At 38.2% G+C, this 23,112-nt stretch overlaps 2 protein-coding genes across 2 annotated transcripts in view; one reads left to right on the forward strand and one right to left on the reverse strand.

Annotated features, from left to right (window-relative positions):
• Positions 1-2,153: 2,153 nt before the first annotated feature.
• On the reverse strand, positions 2,154-5,188 carry chchd1 (coiled-coil-helix-coiled-coil-helix domain containing 1). The gene is made up of 3 exons (XM_058378181.1): positions 4,883-5,188; positions 3,206-3,324; positions 2,154-2,625 (listed from the first exon to the last, which is right to left on the reverse strand). Exons 1-3 carry the CDS (start codon positions 5,019-5,021, stop codon positions 2,524-2,526), a joined length of 360 nt encoding a protein of 119 aa, XP_058234164.1. The 5' UTR covers positions 5,022-5,188; the 3' UTR covers positions 2,154-2,523.
• Positions 5,189-15,461: 10,273 nt separating this feature from the next.
• The window catches only part of si:dkey-191g9.5 (rap1 GTPase-GDP dissociation stimulator 1-B), an 11,913-nt gene continuing 4,262 nt past the window's right edge, over positions 15,462-23,112 (forward strand). Inside the window, exons 1-10 of the mRNA XM_058378171.1 lie at positions 15,462-15,839; positions 16,968-17,072; positions 18,359-18,481; positions 19,833-19,958; positions 20,450-20,578; positions 20,764-20,889; positions 21,143-21,286; positions 21,607-21,738; positions 22,350-22,484; positions 22,786-22,911. Coding sequence (XP_058234154.1) covers positions 15,827-15,839; positions 16,968-17,072; positions 18,359-18,481; positions 19,833-19,958; positions 20,450-20,578; positions 20,764-20,889; positions 21,143-21,286; positions 21,607-21,738; positions 22,350-22,484; positions 22,786-22,911 — 1,159 coding nt within the window. The 5' untranslated portion in view covers positions 15,462-15,826. The remainder of the gene's footprint in view (positions 15,840-16,967; positions 17,073-18,358; positions 18,482-19,832; positions 19,959-20,449; positions 20,579-20,763; positions 20,890-21,142; positions 21,287-21,606; positions 21,739-22,349; positions 22,485-22,785; positions 22,912-23,112) is intronic.

Raw genomic sequence — 23,112 nt, forward strand, 5'->3', positions numbered from 1 at the left:
AGAGCAAAGGGCAAGCTGATAGGCAGATCCAACAGAAGACCAGCCTAGAAGATATATTACACCTAATATGGAACTGATTATTGTTATTTTTTTATATAAAGATGCCATTTCTTGCTATTGAAGTACATAAAACCAGAGATCTCACAAGCATATAGACTTATCAAGTACATCAGGGTGCACCTTGCATACAATTACTGACTCTTAGACATCTGTTCATTCATCTTCAGAAACTGCATATCCTGGTCAAGACTCTGGTGGTTCCAGAGTATATTGCATGTACACTTGATGGAAAACCAAGCCATCATATATTTTCACACACATTCACACCTAAGGCAATTTACCACAGCCTATCCACCTCCTCGCATGCTTTTGGGAGGTGAGACCAGTGAATCAAGAAAAAAACCCATGTGGGCATCAGGTTGAACATCCAGAGAATCTTCACACAGGTTAACAATAAGCAAGCTTGAGATTAAACTGGGGAATGGCTTCACCACCGCGATACACTGGCCTATTTTATTATTAGGTATAATTTATCAGTCAAAATTTCAATTCATCATACAGCCACTGTTGATCACATAATACAAACCACTTTACTAGCAACTTTATTTTATACGCTTACCTTGCTGGTCCATCATGAATCTGTCCAGATAGTAACTTTAGAATGTCTATGTCTACACTTAATCTGAGTTATTTGTCCTCCAGCCCTTTGTAACTGTCAGTGTCTGACCACATGATATTATTGGCTGGACCTTTTATTAGAACTATATCTCAACTATGGTATTGAGGTGTCTAATACACTCACCAGCACCATGTCAGTGTCACTGCTGCATTTAGAATTAAAAACAATATGCAGTCAGCATTGGCTCTAAAGTTTGTTGATAAACTGTGTATATCTGGATTATAATCTGTAATAGTGTCCTGTATGGTAGGTGTGTCTGATCAAAAAAAAAAAAAGGTTAATGAGTGTAGGTATAACTAATAATGTGGCAGCGGAGTGTATATTGTTGATAATAAAGGTGGGACCCACAGTTCACTACAGCTGGAAATGCACCTGTGTGTACAGTCATACACAGAAGCGAAAAAGTAAGCCTCGCCCTCTTAAACCTTATAATGGGCATCACCTATCCACATTGTGATCAAACATCAAAGCAAACATTGTTTCTTCGCTGTCAAACATGACCGAAGGTTACCCTTTTAAGAACATATTTCCTTTACCGTCTCCTTCCAGAAATGCAGGAGGTTCTATACCCTAAAGGTTGCTTTGTTTACAAGATCGCTATCTTACACTGTTATGAGTTCTCACGTTTTAGCAAATCAATTCTGTTTTCTTTAGCAAAAAATTCTATTTCAGCAGGCATCAAAGCACACTAAAAAGCTTTGAATTCTCTTATCTTCTAAGGAGTGGCTGCATTGCTTATCAACAGACCACGATACCATGTACGGGTGTCCCTTTGGTTTAAATCTACACAGACACAGAGGTTATGCAGCATATTTAATAGCACCAAACGAGCTAAAATGTCACTATTGTAAGCAGCTTTGAGTATTTCACAGAACACTGCACTGCCACCAACAGGTCCAGGCAGTGGTCCACTGCAGTCATGCTCCAGGCTCCCAGGGAAGGAATATATTTAGTAGCACAGCGCTCTTTGATCAGTACTGAATCTTAAAGTTGATGGATTCATTAGTACTTCACAAGGCCCACAATGCATTGTTATATCAGACAGCACTTCCGTCTGGATTCTAGTCACGTTATTCATAGTGAGCCAAAAAAAAGGGGGGAGGAAATGGTGGATGGTGTTATGACAAAGTGGTTGTTGAAGGTTAAATCAAAGTTAAAACAAAAATAGCTCTGTTGTATTACCAAAGTAAGTTGTTTGCTATATTGTCATGAGTTATAAGGGAAAAAATATAAACAACACTCGAGTCATGAAATCAGCATTAGCAGTCTCTAGGGCTACAGTTAATAGCTTTATGTCCTGGTATGTAACCCTATCCGCTACTGTTACCTACCAGATCTCTGTTTCCACATAACGCACCAGTGAGAATGGAACAAAGCAAAAGATTACTGGCTAAACTGATTACAGGGTTCCCGGTCTTTTAGCAACTGTGATAAAAGGACAGAACATCAGTTACATAAATCAATAACACTTAAGTTGTTAGGGAAATCATTTTATGACACTGACATCAATAATAACATTTCAAAGGCATTTCAGTAAAATAACAAGTTTTCAAACACCACACAGCTTGGGCTGCGTTTAATCAGAGGGACGACAGGACGAGTTTTATTATTGCCTTATTCCTGCTTTCAGGGGCTGATTTAGAGCAATCTGTTCAATTAAATAATTAGACTGCACCCACAATCCTGTAAATGCTGCTTCTTGACGCTGCCAGGATCTGCTTCTGATGACCATGTGATTAAATACAAAACCAAAAGCTCTGAAGTGGCAAAGACCACTCCCAAAACCACTGCACTGAACGTCTTTCTATCAGTCCGCTTGGTTGATTCATGCCTGTGTCAGTGTCTCACAAATTGGGGTACCGCTTCAACAGCTTTGTGGCCTGTTTTGGTAAAAGCCGTCCTCCCTGGGAAAGGGATTTTTGCTTTGCTCGGTCACGTGCCTCTGCCTATAACAAATCAAATAAGAAACAAAAAGTCATCACTATGCAGAAAGCAGGAATACAAACATTTGCATAGTTATCATGTATTATATACTGTAGGTATATATATATATATATATATATATATATATATATATATATATATATATATATATATATATATATATATATATATAAAAAACAGAAAAATACAGTAAAGGACATGCATATAGCTGAGCAGGGTTTATAACATTGCACAATGGTCCTATAATGCCTCTAATCCTAAACTATAAAATTTTGCCTGCTAAGATCTGCAAAAGAGCGCATCATCCGAAACATCCAACACTTCATGAACATTCCTAAATCAAAACGGACATAGACACAACAAGAAGGGAGACTGAAGACCAGGCAGGAAACATCAGCTCAGTTGACTATTTGTTTTGTTTTGACTCCTCCCAAAGCAGGAAACAAATTACACTAGTCACTCTTCCTAATTACCAATTCCCATGTCTCCCGTTGAGACATATTTCATGAATGCCAAAATGCTGCGGATGTAAATCATCAGACAGGGTTTTTTTTAGGGAATTTCCTGACAGCATTAGTCTACCTGGGCTTTCTCTATGCATTTGTAGAAGACAGTGAGTTCGTTAGAGCAGAGTTTGGTGTTGAAGTCATTCTGCTTCCAGCACGCCATCACTAATGCCATCTCGGTCACACAGGAGGCCTCTGAAAGAAGAATAAATGTGCAATAAACATTAAAAAGAATGCAACATATCTAAAATTTATGTCAACAATTATAAAGCAACATTTTTAAGGATGCACTGATTCTAGTGCTGAATATTGCCTGGAATGTTGAATTGGTAGTAGTTTGGATTTAACATGTTACTAACGATTTACTAAGGTATTTTTTGTTGTGAATGTGCCTGATCTTGATTAACATGACATGAATCATGCACATGACAGTTTCATCACTGCCAGGGTCAGGTTTTCTTCCTCACACTTAACAAGTTTTAGAAAAGAGTGAAAGAGGGTGAAGAACAACTTACTGCATAGACAGCAAAACAGAAATGTGTGCTTAAGAAATAAATGCATCTCCATTTTCCAGAGTCTGGAATACTTAGCCTAGTTTCAGATTCATTTTATTTTATACTTATGAGTTTTTGAAATTATAAAAAAAAAAAAATGACTGAGCCTTGGCAACTCTGCATGTTATATTTCTCATTCTGTCACACAAATAACAGGACCCTCAGTTACTATAAAGACATCATTATCATATCAGTATTGATACTTAAACAATTTAGGCTACTTTCATAACATTTGCAAAATTCCATTTTTTGGTCAGATCTGATCTGACTATCTTTATGATTTACATTTATAACAGCAAGTGACTCATACCTTTCTTTAAAAAGAACACACCTTTCCCCTGAAAACCGTTTATGCACAAATTCTTGAAATATTTTTGTATATAGCAATCAGTATCTCCCTTACAGTTTTGCTTGAATCCTTTCCCAAATATGAAATAAATCACCAATTTCCCCATCCTTCTACTCAATAATATAACTGCTCTTGCTGTACAGTGGTGCTGCGGACACTGGAGGACGACGCCGACAAAGGCACACACACGTTGGAAAAGATTTTCAGTCTGATCCTTCACACTCATATCTCACGGCTAGAGAGGACGACATAAAACATTGGCACAGGTCTGAGTGGAAAACGTCCCATTTTGTGTCCACACACAGCCTTTCCACAAAAAAATGACCTATGTCATTAGGGCAGAAAATCTGACTTGTGTAACCTGATAACAGGTAAAGTTAATGTTTAAAGTTCTGGGATACTAACTAACTAACTAACTAACTAACTAAAAATAAAATAATAAAAAAAAAAGAAAGAAAGAAAAATGGCACTGGCAATCCCTAGCCAAGATTACTTTTCTAGCTCTAAGCTATTTTTAATTTGAGGTTTTTACCTTTACCACATTTTCTTTGTCTGCTCAAATCTGTAAAGATGAAGGTTAATGTTTTTATGCTTATGTTAATGCTCTCGAATAAAGCTCGAATTTAACCTGAATGCGAAGACAACAACGTGGAAATGAGTAGTAGTGAAATGTTATAATTAACATAAATAAAATAATACAGTATTATGTTTAATTGTAAGACTTGGGCATTGACGCTGTTCCCATGGTTCAGATGATTACGGTTAACGGACCGCATTAAGGTCAGCGGGACTCTTAGACTAATACACAGACATCTAAAAGTCCTAACAAATAACAAACACCTCTCCTTACCTCCTTTTTTCGGCTTGCGATTAGCGACTTCATCTTTAAGAGCCAGGGACTTGTTGGGTTTGAGGACGGGCTTTCCGAGCTGCTTACTCACCAACCTGGCCACCTTGTCCTGAATCACATATCCGCTTTGCATTGCCATTATTTCTTGTATAGTAACTAACTTGACCCAGTGCTTTCTTTGTGAGAACAAAAAGAAAGGTATGTGAACAGTAAACGGAATAAACTGAGCTCAAATAGATGTCACCTAAACATGTTCTCTAACGTCCTATGGAGGTCGCCATTTTTGTCGGAAGACGAACGGTCGTTATGGTTACGGTTTAACGACACTGTCGTAAATATTCCACAAAAGTCATATTTGTAACACTTTATATCACTTTATGATCATATATATTTTTATTTTGAATAATTTCTGGATTACCACGTGTTAAGCTTGACGTATATTAAAAAAAACACCAATAACAAAACATCATGCTGCCTTAACCCTTTCAGTGTATTGGGCATGACCCAAAGGACAGAAACCCTGAGGCATACCTAGGACTTTCTGGAGAGTTTCTTTTTCACTGTTGGTGTGGCAAACGTCAAGGGATCCTCTAGGATGAGCCGGAATTTGTGACTGGGTTTAGATAAGTGCTTAGCCTACTGCCACTGTGACCCCCACTGGGAAAACAGAAGGAAAATGAATAAATTGCCCACAGATTGCCTTGTTTGTATGATGCACACTTTTCCACAGGTGGCTCTTTATGGGCTGCATAAAGAGCAACTCTGAGGTTCAACACAGCAAGAATGCATGATTATGAAGCACAAGCCCAAGCAAACATGTTCCTGCACATAGCAGCAACCAAGTCTGGAGATATAAAACAGATACTGAGAAACCTAACATTTCTGTTCACATTAGGTTCTGTCTTGTGTAGATTATCCGCAGACATAAAGACATTTAAGCTCTATGTTCTGCTTTAAAGCAGGATCACATCACAAAGCCCTAATCGACTAACCATTATAAGGCTATTATGGTTTCCTTGAAGGGTGGAGTAATGTTTGAAATTTAGCCATGTGGTCATATTTCCACATGACATTCACGTGACAGTTCATTCACTGCTGCTTTTTTAAGAGTTGTAGCAAGTTTGTTGAAAATGTTCTAACACACAGTCACGGCTGACAGAAACGTGTCATTATGTAGTATAAAACTGGGAATTCTTGCAATTAAAAGTGCTGAGTTCAAGATCCTTTAGTAAACAGAAACGTTTTCTATGAACTCTGTTACCTTTTCCAGCGGCTGGAGTCTGTGTGTGTAAACATGAAAATAGGGGTGCAGCTGTTTGGATATAAATCTTGCTCTAATGCAGGTGAAGTAATTTAACATGAAGACCCTCGGGAAACAAGGCGAGGCAAGTCAGGACAAATTTAAGATGTTACAGAATTTTACCTCAAATTTATTTGCTGTTTTTTTTTTTTTTTTTTGTTACATTTATCTGATTTTTTCATTCCATTCCCAAGTGCAGGCTTCCTCCAGGGTATAGCTTTAGATGACGTGCATCAAACTCCCACATTCTGTAAAAAGAACAGTTTGTTCTTGGGGCTGTTCTGGCATTTCATCTGTGTCTATGCATGCTGTTACCTGGGGTCATTTGAAACATAACATTTTTAGTTGACAATGATCATTTTATCATGATAAGCTACAGTGATTAACGAAAAATACAGTATCCTTATAGCAATGTTTGGTTATCATCATGAATAGTTAGTAAATGGGGCAGCAAGGTGGCCTCACAGCAAGAAGGTCCTGGGTTTGAATCCTGGGTTTGAACAGGTGGGGACCTTTCTGTGTGGAGTTTGCATGTTCTTCCTGTGCCTGCATGGGTTTACTCCGGGTACTCTGGTTTCCTCCCACAGTCCAAAAACATGTACATTAGGTTGATTGGTAATTCTAAATTGCCCGTAAGTGTGAGTGTGTGTGGTTGTCTGTCTATATGTGGCCCTGTGATGGACTGGTGACCAGTCCAGGGTGTACCCCTGCCTTTCGCCCTGTGTGTGCTAGGATAGGCTCCAGCAGATCCCCGTGACCCTAATTAGGAATAAAGTGGGTATAGAAAATGGATGGATGGATGGATAGTTAGTAAATGGTATATCAGGATGCTCAAACATGCATTATCCTCTGTCTTAGTAGCTTTCCCTCGAGATCTTATATCCCCAGAAAAACTCACTGATGCAAACTATATAGCAGTAAGAAGTTGTTAGGTTACAACCCCAGGCATTCAGATTTCCACACTAAAGGCTACATAAAGATGCTAATTCTAGTTCTGTGCTCTGTAGAAGTATGTAAAGATATCGATAACTAGTGAGCAAGCAAAATCCATTGGTGTGAAAAAGCTCGAGGGACAATGAATGGCCCTTCATGAACTTTGACCTCTTTGGCTCCTGTTTGTTCAACTGTCTTAAAGCCAGTGGCCTGTAAACAGAAGCTTTTCTCTGGAGGTTTTTGTGTATTTCCTCCTTCTCTCGGACTAAGTATTATAAATCATTCCGCCGTAGTATTTATTTCAAGCTTTGTTAAAGAAGCTTGACCAAGCATTTTCACTCAAACCTGGGCCTCACCTATTGAACTGCAGACAAGTGAAACAAACAGAGGTTGTCTTGTGTTTCCTCTTTTGTTCAGAGTGAGTCTCTATACCCAGTTATTTCAGTTCCTTCTTCATCCGTCAGCCCTGATCTGGCATGACACTTCGGGTTTGCTTGAACGTTTCCTTACCTTTTTTCTCTCAAGAAGAGCAATAGTAAACCATCGGGGTCTATAAGTGCTGGTTACAGGTTACAGTAAGTCACTATCTATTACAACCAAAAATTTGGGAGCAAATAAAACAAAGCCAAATAGGGGATCATGTTCGAACCCAGTTTATGAACTCAACACCAGTTGCATCAACACCAGTTATAAGGTCCAGTGCATAAACCTTTGTTTCCACCCTACTGGATTACCAAGAACTTTTCATTACCGCCTTACTGCTCAGACGTCCTCATGATTTGTTCAGTTAGATTAAGTTCCGAGTTTAAGCCAGTCACTCATTACAGTTGGCAGGCTCAGCTGTGCTTATTTACTCAAAGGATCAATTCAATTTACTTGTATAGAGCTTTGAACAATGGACATTGTCTCAAAGCAGCTTTACAGAAGTATAGAAACAGTAAAAATTATTAAGTTTAAAGTTAAGTTCCTATTTATCCCTAATATTTATCCCTAATGAGCAGGCCTGAGGTGACAATGGCAAGGAAAAAACTCCCTGAGATGATATGAGGAAGAGGAACCAGGCTCAGAAGGAAACCCATCCTCATTTGGGTGACACTGGACAGTAAATAATGTAAATATCAAATACATTCCATACACACCGCAGGTGAAGAAATTGTTTCTCAGGCTTACACAACGGCTGTAAAAAAGCCTCGTGGCTCTGTAAGTGGACTCTCTCTAAGCAAAGCACCACTCGCTGACGTATAACACACTGCACTCAAACGTGTCCTCTCAAAAAGTCAAGCACACGTCATCAGAACTGTAGTCCTCTTTAATCTGTGCAGTTAGGTATAATAATATGGTATTTAGTCAGAAACCTAAGCAGCAGTTGTGTGCCTGTATGAGCCAAATGTTGACAGTACATTGGATGATACTAGTGAGGTAAGTGATTCTTTGATAGACAGGATGACACTTGTGGCAATGTTGACTCTCAATTGATTTATCCCAACTAGTCAGAGCTGGAAAGCAAAATATTGTCCATATTTTATTATATTTTATATTTAGACATTTCATTTCAGATTTGCTGTATTCTAACAGCTCTGTTTAACACTTGTGAAATCACTACTATGTTTAATGTACTGTAACATCTTTAGTACGCCTTTAATACATTCATTTGATTATAAAAAATGTGAAAATTAATGAATCATCTGGAAGCTGAATAGTGTGGAAAAAGGTCAGATAAAAGCTCATATACTACATGTGAACAATAAAACCATAAGGAGAAATGTCTACAAAACCACATGTGAGGTTCATGTGACTTGTCTGTAAGGAGGCACACTGGCTGGACTTGACTACAGTATAATTACATCCTGGATTTCATTAGCAAGACCTTGACTCAAGTCTTTGTTGTTTTTATAGCCTTTATTCCCTTCAAACAGCACCACATGAGACATCTTCTTCTAATAGACCCACTAGATGATTAAATATTCACTATTTAGACCTAATTATAAGAATATGTCAGTTTTCATTGCAGGAACACTGCTGAGGGACAGGGATTCCTAGGGAAAAGGTTACTGAATATTTAATGAAAGACTTCTTTTTACTCAGCATAGGAAGAGTGAGTGGTCCTCTTTAGTCAGCATATGAAGCTGAAGACCCCCTCCTTCTCTTTCTCTCTCTCTCTCTCTCTCTCTCTCTCTCTCTCTCTCTCTCTCTCATTCTCTGACCCCAATTGTCAAATAGAAAGGGATCCCAGAGGGATACAGTTTAACCCCACCAACACACATGTGCACACACTCACACGCACCAAAAAATGTTAGTGTTGGTTATTTTTTAATGTGTCACAAAAGGTGGTATCATTTTAAACATTAATCCTACACTCTTAAATAGAAATGTGCCACCAAATATTTGAGATTCAACGTAGAAAGCGAAAACATTTTAGAAAAAGCTAAATAATGTCGACTTCCTAAGAATACCTATGAAACCTTACGATGACTTTATTTCTGCTAGTAGCAGCAAACAGAACACGAATCTAATATAACGGAATAATATATTATTCAAAGTTATTAAATCATCCATCCATCCTTTTTCTATACCCGCTTTATTCCTAATTATGAGGATAATGCGTGCTTGAGCATCCTGGTATACCATTTACTAACTATCCATCCAACCATCCATCCATCCTTTTTCTATACCCGCTTTATTCCTAATTAGGGTCACGGGGATCTGCTGGAGCCTATCCCAGCACATATTGGGCGAAAGGCAGGGGTACACCCTGGACATGTCACCAGTCTGAAGTGGAAAATCCTTCTAAAATATATTTTTATTTTATTTATATAGTTATTTTAGCTTCTAGAAATAAGTATGACATTGTGTGAAATACATGAACAAAAATCTAAATTCTTCAATTATTGCTTTCATTAAGAGATAATGTGTATTACTTTCACACATTTCACACATTTCCTACCACTTAATAACAACTGCTCCCTACTCTAATTAGATACGATTCATGTTCAATTGCAATTCATTTCTTCTACAGTGATTTGGCCTTTAATACAAATGAACAAGCAGGTAAAAGACACTATTTTGGTAATACAGTATTCTCTGTCGCACTTAACTTTGAGTATCTCCATTTCTACATCACTGTCATCAGGAAATGGTGTCCATGCTGTGGGATCATTATAAACCGGATTACCTTTTTTTGTGTCTTTAATATCCCACTGTTTGTAATAAATTGGTGTCATCAGACAATGTCAAAGTTTTTAAAGAAAAACAAAAAAACAAAAAATCAAGTGTTTACCCTGAGGAAATAAAACCATATGGAAAATAACAGCAGGAAGGAGGGAGGGGAAAGGGACGAGAGGGACTGTCTAAGCCCTAGGAGCGCTGTCTGGAATTGTGAATTGATTAATGCAGGCTGAATCCATTAGCTAATGAAGTCTGTCTGGACAAAAGTGCATTTCATGGAGAAATTGCCTCACCTCTTTGTCCCATATCGTTTGATGGGGGTCCTTCAGAGAATTGCGTGGCTCTCACACCATTTCATGGTATCTGTCACCGTCTGTCAGTAATATATTTTTCTATTTGTGTCTGTTTGCTTTCTCTGTAGAGGGGCAGAAGAGCCACATCTACTGTTTTTTTCTCCTTCTACAGATAAACTAATTAAATCATTTCCATTCAAGTAGATATTCCCATGACACTGTGAAAAGAAACAATTCACCTGAGAGTCTAAGAACGTAAAATTGTGACCTTGCCTCACTCTTTGTGCTTCCCACTTAATTTAATAGTTTTAACTACATTTTGTAAGAACCTATTCTGCCCACTAAGTGAGTTATCTGGTACCCTGAGTATTTTGGAGTCATGTTACAACAGTAAGATAAATGCTAAAATGCTTCCTCTGCTTTTAAAGATAACAAAGCACAATGCTTTCTAAACTCAGCTGAAAAGATTTAAAGATTAATGTTTTTCTAAGCAATCATTTGCAATGACTAAGTGTATGACTTATGACAGTTGTGAATTAAGCGTATTAAAGTCTGAGTAAGGCAAGTGAAAAAGAGAGAACACTGTAAAAGGATTTTAAACACAACCCATGCAAATCATTTACATTTTGCTTATGTATATTAGTCAGCAAGTGTAATATATAATAATAGGTAAATACCACACTACCTGTTTGTTAACAGTAATAACTACAACTTACAAAAAATACATGGGATGAAATCAACCCAAACAAACTGAGTGCAAATTGATACCTCACTTCACGGAATAGACTCTGTAGGTTTGTTTTTACAGTGAACTGAAGGATTCAGATTTGACTAACACAGGCATCTCTGACGCATTAAACTGCTGAATGTCTCTGTGGCTGTGTTTAGTAGAAATGTCTCTACAGAATGCATTAAAGGAGCAGCAGAGGTGAGCTTGTTTTCCCATTACAGTCTTTGTCTGGTCTTGTTGCTGTTTGGAAAGAAGGCCTGAGATTGATGGCAATGCACACACACACACACACACACACACATGCACGCACACACACACACATGCATGCACACACGCACGCACACACATGCACACACACACACACACACACACACACACACACACACATAGAGCATATAAAATTATATATGGTCTTTGAACATGGTCTTAAAAACAGTTATTATTCCCCAAATGATATTTTATACAATGCTTTATATACATTTTAATATTTTGGGGTCAAAACTATCTTAAAATCATAAATCTGTTGGAAAGCATCATAGTTCTGACATTGTCCGGGCAATAAATTTCAGAAGATTACATCCATATATTATAAGCTATCGTAATCATTAAATATTTGGCAGAAGCTAAAACATACATTAGTTACAGTGAGATATAATGGTCATAATAATCACGTCTAATAAAGAAAATTATGTTCATTTTGGGGAATTATTAAAGATGCGTTTCCATAGAGATTTATGGATAAGCAGGAATAATATCACACTCCCACCTGCTGATCTGATGATGCATTACACCTCTCCATCCCCTTCTGCTGAATCACTGAGCTCTTCATGTCTGGTTTTATCTCTGTCCCTTCACCCCTTATTATTATTATTATTATTATTATTATTATTATTATTATTATTATTATTATTATTATTATTATTATTATTATTATTTAAATAACTCCTTATCAAGATTCCATTTAACTTCCGTAATACCCTACATGTTTGCCTATTTCTATCTTCTCTTCAAATGTTTGTTGTAGTTTTTGTTCTTCTTACTTCTGTTATGTATACAGTGGAAATTATAATCTACACATGCCTATAAAAATGAAAAATGATAAATCATGTCTAGGAAAAAATCAAAAAGAAAAAACTTTTAATAAGCTGCTTGACCCATTTATAATGAACCACTTACATTCACACACACGTTTAAAAGCAATTCTCACACTCCTGTCATTAACAAAGTGATTCTGATTAATACCAAAGAAATCATTTGTTTCTGTAGTATTATGTTGATGTCATATTTCTTTAGTTTCAGACCAAAGAGCTTCAAAAGCATGTATGGGTTCTCACTGCTGAAAAATATAAATAAGGAGAAGGACTGATGAAAGGCAAACTGATGCAAGGAGCGCTTCCACAACATAAAAGGAGCTGCAGGAATATCTGACCTGTACTGGTCACTCCCTCTATGTGACAACAGTCTCTCGTATTCTTCACATGGCTCTAGGGATAATGGAGGGAATCAAGGAAGCGCCATATACCATATATCTACTTTGGCACAAAACCTGTTATGCGGTTAAAGATGAAGAACAAAATTCACCTTTCAGCATGATAATGACACAAAGTCCATGTCAACAACAAGGATTTAGGAGATCAATGTGTTGGAATGGCCCAGTCAAAACCCAGATTTAAATCATATAAAACCTGTGGAATGACTTGAAGGGGGCTGTGCACAGGAGATCCCTTCACAATTAAATAGATCTGGAACATTTTGGCAAGGAAGAGTATTATACAACTGCCAAATTTGGTAGACTTGGTAGACACCTCAAAAGATTGCGTGTACAAAAGGTGCTTTAAGGTGGTTTAAGCATCAGTTAATCCCGGTTATTATAAGTTTTATCTTTTGCTTTTTGTACTCTTGAATGGTTATGTTTATTTTTCACTTGAAATATGATGCTTGCTGTATCACATTATATGTTTTTTTTGTCACATCACAAAAACTTTCACAGGATCGCGTAGACCTTTTGTACCACTGTACAAGGGTACTAAATAGGGTACTAAATACCCTAGACACTCTTTAGGAAGAGACTATTTATAGGCAATCATCTAATCTACCTCCCTGTGTGATCAGACCTTTTTTTCTTATCTTTTTACATATCTTTTTTTGTCTCAAAATAAGTAAAGGATGTTTCTGCCACCTACTGGACATATAGTGCAGTGACCCATCATGATTAAAACAGCATGGATGACATACCATTACATTTATATATTTTAAAGAATACATGGCCTTCGCATATACATATTGCTTTGTGTTATATTTTGAGCACGCAAAAGTAAAATGACTGACTTAAGAGATTTTAAAACAACTTAGTGTGACTGCTATGCTTAAAGATGCATTCGGTAAGAATAGTATTTTTTTCTCACCTAAGATTAAGTCACTAATGGTTAAGTAGGCATAATTTTATTTATTTTTTAAATGTTTTTACTCCTATCCCACCTTTTTTTATTACTCCCTTTTTTTACTCTTATCCCACCCTTTTATTCTTAACCATATTCACGAAGCTCAGCCTCCAGGATCTACAGAGGCTTGTAATGTAGATTGTCTTACTATGTTCTGCATGTCTCTGAGGTTAATTTCAACACAACAAATCAACTATAACACAAAAATTAAAATATACATTTAATTGATGCATCTTAAATTAAGTAAATTAACGCAAATATTTTACCAGTTTTTTTTCCCCCTATTTCCTATTGCAACAATTGTAATATATTGATAGCAGATGTCTTGTATGCTACTTACAAAGTTCACTGGATGATTAAGTGTTCTTTGTTTCCAAATATATTTACAGCATTTGGTAGACACCCTTATCCAGAGCAACTTACAATTTATGTACATTTTGTACAACTAAGCAATTGAGGGTGAGAGACCTTGGATTCAAACTCAACCTTCGGATCAGTGGTCCAGAAGATGATCGATTATCCACTAAGCTACCACATCCACAAGTAGAGTCCTGCTGAACCCCTTTGAAGGGTTTTAGGGTTAAAGAGTTTACAACACTGTATTCTGAAAAAGAGCATTGTGGCATAATTTATTGCAATAATTAGAAATTGTTATATCATCTAGCCCTACAATCACTGGGAATTTACTTACATCAGAATAATTCACTGTTAGAATATGAGACACCTGGGAACACTTCTGGCAAATTTCTGAAAAACAGTCAAACATGACCAAAAAATTATTTTTTTCCCCTGAATAATATATAATATTTTAACATCTTTATATTAAGAAAACATTAATCTTTTTTTACTGTTTTTTAAAAAGTATTTTTAAAGTGACAGGAGGAAATATTTTTATGCACTTATTTCTAACTTTACCTTGATTGTCATGATCCATTTTTAACAGAAAATGCAGTCACTCTATCTAAAGATGTCTAAAATCTACATTTACATTTACGATATTTGGCAGACCCCCTTATTCAAAGTAAGGTAATATAGTATAACTGCCATATGCTAACAAATATTATATTATAGTGAGTAAGTTGCTGGAGTCAAGTCATGACATAAGCTCCTACTCTGTCACATTATTAAAACAGAGAAGAACAATTCTCCCTTTTCACTTTCCCTTTAATGTTAATCCTGTTTGATAAAAAAAAATACAAAAAAGGCATATTTCACGTCAGGAAAATCTGAAATATTTAGTAGAAAATGAGAAAATAAGAATGAGAGCATGTGAAGGGTTTTCCCAGGCTGCCTCATGATTATAATCATATTCTTGTTATTTTCCACCAACTAATCATTAGAAAACCCAAGAGAATGATTTGCTAGGAACTGCTTGATGCCTCAGTGCTACTGGTCTTTAAAAGCATTTTTGTTTTTAATAAATTTATTAAGAATATTTCACACGAGTCAGCTTTAAACTACAAACTCTATAAATGTTTACAATTCTAAGACATTTAGGAGTCATTTTCTGAGCTGCTTTAATTGCTGGTGTTTTGCAATAGAGAAATAAATGAATCAGTGATGAGGATCACTGCTGAGAGTGTAAAGGCTGTGCTCAGATCCAGCGTCACACACAGGCTAATTGTCGACGGATGAGCTTTGGGAAGCTTTAGGATTTAGAGCGTATCATGAGGCGCATGCGAGGGTGGGAGAGCCTGTCTTCAAACGAGAGGACGAGAGTGGAGGGGGAGGGATTGCCAAAGAGTGAGAGAGTGTGTGTCTGTGTGTGGAAGAGGAACGATGAATAAAAAAATGGTATAAAAGCATGGAAATGGGCAGAGATTAAAGGCAAATTGTATGCGATATGATGTTCGAATGCGCATATATTCATCAATGGAGCGGATCAGTGAGGCTGTCCAAAGCCAGGTGCTGACTCAAGACGTTCTCGAGGCTGGAGTCTGCTGTCCTGCCTGAAGGAGGGGTGCCTCTGTCGTCACACACACACAAACACACACACGCACACACACAATCCACACGGAGCTGCGGCTAGAGGCAGGAATAGAGACAGGGAGACACTGAGGAACACCCAGACTACCATAAACCATGGCCGATGTGGGTAAGTACCTAAAACTCCTCAGTCTTATGCCAATCTGTCCTGATATGATTAAGAGCTTATGTGCCTCAGGATGTCAGTATGATGCTTTGTGTTATGAGAAATGATAGCTGCATCCCAGAGATGCTTGTATTTATCTTCTGCCTTACCTGATCATATTTAAACCTGGGCTGTGAGCTGTGATGAGCTCCACAAGTGGACGTGATGAAGTCCTGGGCACCACACCCCAGAAGGATCTGGGACTGGTGTGACTGTTTAAGGTGTTTCATGATGCCCGACAAGCTGCCCGAGCTAATGATTACCCTATGGACTCTGACACTCAGTTACTAATTCTCTAAGATTCACATTTGTCAAGATTCTCTTAATCTTTCTTTGTGTCTAGCCATGACAGTTTGATATTCATTCATACTAAGGAGCCATTGGTTATAATTTGACTGTATCCAAATAGCCCAGCACTCTGTATTTCTATTTTCACTCTTCTTACCAGGGATTATCAGGGTGATTACTCTCTCTCTCTCTCTCTCTATCTCTCCTTAGCCCTATCTTTGCTAGGTTTGCCTTCAGGAAAAAAGCAGTGAGCAAATAAATATTTAGCATTCAGAAATATAACCAGTTTCTCTCTCTATCCCTTACTTCCATTTCATTCTGTCTCCATTTTTAGTGCTGTGTGGAAATAAGAGAGGTGCATTGATTAGTATTTCAGTAACAAATGAAAGGCAGAGGACTGGAAATGCTTTGCAGTGCTTTGTACAGTATACAGAGGAACAGAGCAGTTGGTTAATTAATTCACTTCTTAAAGTTATTGCTTAAATGAACCATGGAATAAAAATTACACAACTATACACACAAATCCTGGCACTGAGATAATCTAGTATTTTGCATAACAACGGGACTTGACTGGGCAGTAGCTTATGAAACATTTGACAGTAACTCGTTGCCTGTGAAGATATAAAAATAGATTCTGGATCCTATTCACACTGTCTATCTGAGATCTGTGATGTTTCTTAACTGAAGAATAATTCTGATGCTGTGTCAAGCCACTGAAATAAAATTCCATTAACCATGGCTAGACAAGTTTTTGCCCCAGTATAATTGAATGGTTTCCTTTCTCATATTGTGTTCATGTTTCAGATGCTCTGGCTGTGGCTCTGAATGCCATCAGTGTGAGCACTGAGCTTGTAGAGGAGGAACTGAAGCCTCATTTGGACATCCTATTGAATGTCTTACTGGAGAAGAGTGAGTCTACATGTTTATATCCATCTACACATCCATCTATTCAACTATCCATCTACCTGTCTATCTATTCTAAAGCTTGTTGTTGATTTAGCCATTTTCCAAGCACCAATCATACCTCCATAAATCATATTTATCCATCTTAAACCTTGCTCTCCAAGCATCCATTCTAAATATGGCTGTTGGTCGATCCATCTATCTATTCTCAAGCATGTTTCCTTTTATCCTTTTCCTTTTATAAAAGGAATTATTATTTATTTATTTATTCCCCACATGAATCCATCCACCCATCCTAAACACTGTTGCCCATATACTCATCCACCAGTTGAGTAATTGACCCATCCATCCATCCATCCATCTATACATCCATCCATCCATCCATCCATTTTTTCCCTAAAAGCCTGTTTCCATTTTTTGTCATATATCCAAGCGGTATCTATCCCTCTATTAACTCATTTTAAACCTTGTTGTCCATCCATCCATCCATCCATTCACAATGACACCAATTACACTATTGTCTTATTACAATAACAACTGTATGTACACTATGTAGCACCACATCTGCTATATGCCAATGCTCACAATGCTCTCAGCAGGAAAACCGAGAGAAAGTGAACTAACAAAGACACAAAATAGGAGAAAAGACATGCAGCCGAATTGAAAGACAGATGAAAAGCCATCAGAAATCCTTGGGGAATAAATTAGAGAGGATAATCTCACCTGTAAACTCTTGCTTGCTCCCACCTCTTCTCTTTTTACTCGCCTCTGGTGAAATTAATTTGTTGTTACTGCCTGTCAGATTCTTAGTAATTTTAGTTGGCAAATGCGTCTAAAAATGGAAGAACCAGACTCCCCCAAAAGAACACAATGCAGATGTTGCTATGGCAGCACAGCCTGATCTGACAGCGTGACCTGCCTCCTCAGCTGGATGGAGTTTTTCAGTTGGGACGCCCACTCTAATGAAAGATTCCCCTTAGTTTAAGGTTGAGGAAATTCTCCCATCATATAACAGTATCCTGCTGAGAAGCTACTACCAGAATCTGGAGGCAGGGCAGATGTTAGGAGCAAGGGTTAGAGCAGATAAAAGAGATGGTGTAAGCATGTGAAATTTAGAGTAAGGAACATTATTGATTTAATAGTGTTGAGCCCCTAAGCATACCTTAGGCTTTTCCTATCTGTGAGTACACAGTTAAAACAGCCATCCAAGAAGACCACATGTTAAATAACTGAAATAAGCCATATGCACATACACATGTCTCAAAACACAATATATTCTGCACTCTCCCTAGAAACTGGTGCTGCAGAGCAGATAGCCTCCAGTGGAATACTGCCCACACTGGCCCAGACACTGAGACAAAAAGGCTCCCTCACAACACAAGTGACGCTGTTGGTGGCTGAAATGGCCAGAGAAGGTAACAGGAACAGCTATCGACATTCACTATTATTAATAAATAATACATTTTCAACTTTGGCTTGTTATCCATCATATATATTTCATAATCAAGATCATGAAATATATATGATGTCCATACTGATCAGTCATAACATTAAAACCTTCTGGCTAATATTATGTAGGTCCACCTTATGCCACCATCTAGGGGAAGTTCATCCTACCACTTCGGTGCTAGAACAGAGAAGAGTCCAGATGTAATACCTACCTTGTACCCTGAGAGATGGTGGCACCAGTCAGGCAGTGCTAGTAGATAAAAGCTAGTAGATAAGAGCTTTGAAGTAAGAGGGAGCTGGTCCATTTTTGACTGTGTAGGCAAACATCAGTGTTTTGAATCTGATGCCTGCAGCTACCGGAAACTAGTGGAGGGAACAATGGAGCAGTGGGGTTGCTTGGGAGAATTTAGGCACGTTGAAAACAAGCTGCATTTTGGATCATTTGCAGAGGACAAACTGCATTCAGCGGTAGACCTGCAAGTAGATAGTTGCAGTAGTTCAGTTTCAAAATGACAAGAGCCTGAACAAGCACCTGAGCAGCCTGTGAGGATAAAAATGGCCAAATCCTTCTGATGTTGAACAGGGGTCAGCTCGGACTCTCTGACTGGTCTGTGGCTACACAGCCCCGTATAAAGAGAGCTGCAATGCCTGTGCGTTTGACACCTTTCCATTATAGCCAGCATGGACATTTTTTTTTCAGCAATTTGTGGTGCAGTAGCTTTTCTGTAGGATTAGACCAGATGGACTAGCTTTCACTCTCCATGTGCATCATTTAGCCTTGGGCGCCCATGACCCTATTGCTGGTTCACTGGTTCTAACCACTGCATATCAGGAACACCCCCAGAAGACCTACCATTTTCGAGATGCTCTTACCGAGCCTTCAAGCCATCACAATTTGGCCCATGTCAAAGTCGCTGAGATCCTTACACTTACCCATTCTTCCTGCTTTCAACACTCTTCTCAGTGTAATCAATCCAAACTCGCTCAACTTTGAGAACATACTGCCTAATATATCCCACTTGTTGACAGGTGCCAGTGTAACAAGATAATCAATGTTATTCCCAACACAAGTCAGTGGTTTTAATGTTATGGCCACAATTTAAAGCTGTATTGAAGGAACTACTGTACTACTGTGTTTTGTTGAAATTCAAACCATTAAACACAGCTAATGTATTCAAGAAATTTGGAAGTACATTTTCTAGACATCTAGTGATCATTCCTTGAATGTCTAAATAAATACTATGCTTTAATTATGTGGCTCCATTTGTGCTCAGTCTTTTCTAATGTCAAATTCTGATGCATGTTTTGATATTACAGCTGCTGTAAGAGAGAGGTGTATCCAGGCAGGCCTGGTGACTGCTCTGGTGCCTTTACTGAACAACCCAGACGAGGATCTGCTGCTGCACACCGGCCGTGCCATCGGACGCATCTGCTTCGACAACAGTGAGCACAGCTGTTCTTGAGCTAACAGCCTTTTGTTAAAGATTGCACAATGACAAGCATTCACTGCAGACTAACAAATACCCAACACATTGTACATCGCAAATCTCATTTGTTATATCCTGTCATTCCTGTACTTAATTTCACTTGTTTTATATATTGCCTGCTATTTTCCTACCTACTGATCTCGCTAACATTTTACATTTACATTTCTGCCATTTGGCAGATGCTCTTATCCAGAGCGCTGTACAAGAGTGATTTGAAGTCTCCATCAATGAATGCATTAAGACAGGTTCAATAGGTCATACCATCAGCCTAAGAACTGTGTTGGAAGGTGTACAACATACAACAGGGAAAATAATAGCTAGTTTAAGTGTTTCAGGAAGAGGTAGGTATTCATCCACCATTTGAAGATGGCCAGTGACTCAGCTGTATGGACATCTAGGTGCTCTCTTTCATTTTGTTCTTTTTCTGTCTCTATATCCCACCCTCAGCTGTGCAACAGACTCAGTTGGTGAAGAGTGGTGTTATCCCCAGACTGGTGGCCATTATGCACCAGTATCCCGAGAATGATCCACTAGTCAATGTCTGCCTTCTGGCCTTGTGTAATCTTGCTGATCTGGGTAAGAAAGTCAGCTTGTAGTTAATCAAAACGGTCCTCATCACCACTCATACTGTATATACTACTCTTTTTGTTTACATGATGGTCTATAAATGGATTGGCAGCATAGATGAAAGGATGTAAGGTGGATTAGCAGCAATGATGTAAGGTGAAGCTAATGGCAGCTAATTCTCTGCTCACATTCAGATGCAGCGAGAGAAGCTTTGGCAGAAGTCGGGCTGGCAGATGTTCTGACCTCCCAGCTGAAGCGTGCGCCAGATGCAGAGCGCCGCCATCTTATCCTAGAGGTGCTGGGATCACTGGGAGAGAGTGGTAAGCCAGACACACAGTTCAGCAAATGTGCAGAAACGGATGTGCCTTTATTTATGGTCGCTAAAAATATGTCTTATGAAGATGGAACATAGACGTTTTATTTTTGGCTAAATTACAGGAGAGCTTAAAAAAAGATAAAGATGTATACACCATAGGAGTAGTGCACATAATAATAATAATAATCATCGTCATAGTCATTATCCAAACCCTTGGAGAGTACTACTGTAAATAATTTTGTGTATTTGTGCCACAGATGCACTGAAGCTCCAGTTTGTAGAGGGTGGTGTGCCTGAAGCTCTCTCTGAAATGATTAGAGGATTGCAGGGTGACTCCGACCCTCATGATCTGTGTAGTATAAAAATAGCGTCCAACCTCATAGTAACAATGCTTCTGGGGGGTAAGTCTGACCTGAAAGTCACCAAAATCTTTTTAAATGCATAAACATTAATCTGAACCAGTATCACAGATACCCTGGGTCCAGGACTTAAAGTAAGCATGCCTTAGATACTGCTGCATTCCATAATTTTACCCTCAAAATCAAAATCCTGAGTTCCATTGTGTATGCTCATTCACCGTCTGACAACTATGTCATGATTGTCAGTAAAATACAGTTATTGGTTATTAATATGATTTAGAGAACAGTTCCATGCAGTAGTATAGAACTAATAATGAAACAAATATTGTAGTGTCTAGCTCTAATTTTTAACTGTCCTTTAGATGAATCCATGCAGAAATGTTTCGGAGAAGGAACAGGGGTTGTGTATCAGGATGTTTTGTCCTGGCTGCAGTCCTCTAACACCCAACTTCAACTGTCTGGAGCGCTGGCAATTGCCAACTTCGCCAGGAATGGTGAGTTTCTGTGATATGCAAAGTCTTTGTGTGTATGTGCTCTGTCCATGATCTTTGGACCTCATAAACTGTATGTTTGCTTCAAGCTATTTCAGAATATTTAACACTAGCTGACAAGCAAATACAAATACTCTAACTAGAATTATTTATTTAACCTACTAGCAAAGATTTTGATAAAGTGCTAGCTTGGTGGCTACCTGATACACAAGCATGTCAATATTATATAATAGCATGTCTGTAGAAGGGTATGCTGAAAATAGCTTACAGTTCTTATTTCGGGATTAAGTTTAATATTACCATCTGCAATGACATCTCTGCAAAGCAAATGTAACATTAAGCCTGATGTGTTCTTTGTTCACTCACTGATACGAAAGCATTTTCAGATGTTGGACTAGCTGTGTAAATGTTTTCAATACTTGTGTATTTCTTACATGTTTCCAGTCTAGATCTAGTGAAAAATTGTGGTGTAAAGCACTATGATAAGCGCAGCTGCCACAGTGTAGATCCTACTCCCATGTCTGTGTCACAGTTACAATGGCAAGATGCCTCTATTCAGTCTCTGCTCTTCTAGACACTTACAATGTCTCTACTTTTGCTACTTTATCTTTCAGACAGCAATTGTGTAAAGATGATGGAACTGGGTGTTGTTCCGTATATCCTGGATCTGCTGGAGCATCATGTGGATGAGGGAGATGTGTCAGTGCAGCATGCAGGCCTTAGTGCTCTCAGAAATCTTGCTATACCAGGTACCGAACAAATCAGTGAACACTGCAAGAACATTGAATTTGTAACTGATGACTCTTACATCGTTTTACTGAATTCTACTCAACATTTTTCTCTGCGGTCAATCCTGATCAGTATTCAGAATAATAACAGTGAAATATAATTTCCTCTAATCATGCTAAGCAGGCAGTACTTCCTCTTTAAGTGTACAAAAACCTTAATTATTGATTAGAATGATTAGCTGCACTCTTCTCAGGTTAATCAGTCTAATCTCACTCACCCTGAGATCTGACCACAGACACCCTCTTTCTCATGCTGTTGTAGCGTCTAATAAAGTGCGCATGTTGGACGATGGAGTGATTCAGCGGATCAGGTCTCTGCTGCGCTCCGACATGCCTCCTGTCCAGTTCAAGCTGCTGGGGACTCTGCGTATGATGGTGGACGGCCAAGGTCAGGATGCCAAGTGAATACAAATAGTCTACACATAATCTAAAAAAAGCCATTAGGTTTAAACATGCAAAAATGTGTATGAAAAAATATTAAAGAAGCAGTTTTGTATATTTGCCTGAGACACTGACAAGTCTTCCTTTTCCTGTAATGCACCCCCAGTTACACTGTGGAAACTACTGCTGCATTCAACTAAAGGTTGAA

Source organism: Hemibagrus wyckioides, linkage group LG03 (genome assembly GCF_019097595.1).
Source record: "Hemibagrus wyckioides isolate EC202008001 linkage group LG03, SWU_Hwy_1.0, whole genome shotgun sequence".
Taxonomy (NCBI): domain Eukaryota; kingdom Metazoa; phylum Chordata; class Actinopteri; order Siluriformes; family Bagridae; genus Hemibagrus; species Hemibagrus wyckioides.

What these genes read in the sequence shown, in the direction of transcription:
- chchd1 (XM_058378181.1), bottom strand. Translation starts at nt 5,021, where the DNA reads ATGGCAATGCAAAGCGGATATGTGATTCAGGACAAGGTGGCCAGGTTG. An exon ending in TCGCAAGCCGAAAAAAGGAG is followed by an intron (nt 3,325 to 4,882) that starts GTAAGGAGAGGT and finishes TTCTTCTTTCAG; the next exon opens with AGGCCTCCTGTGTGACCGAG. An exon ending in AATGCATAGAGAAAGCCCAG is followed by an intron (nt 2,626 to 3,205) that starts GTAGACTAATGC and finishes GATTTGTTATAG; the next exon opens with GCAGAGGCACGTGACCGAGC.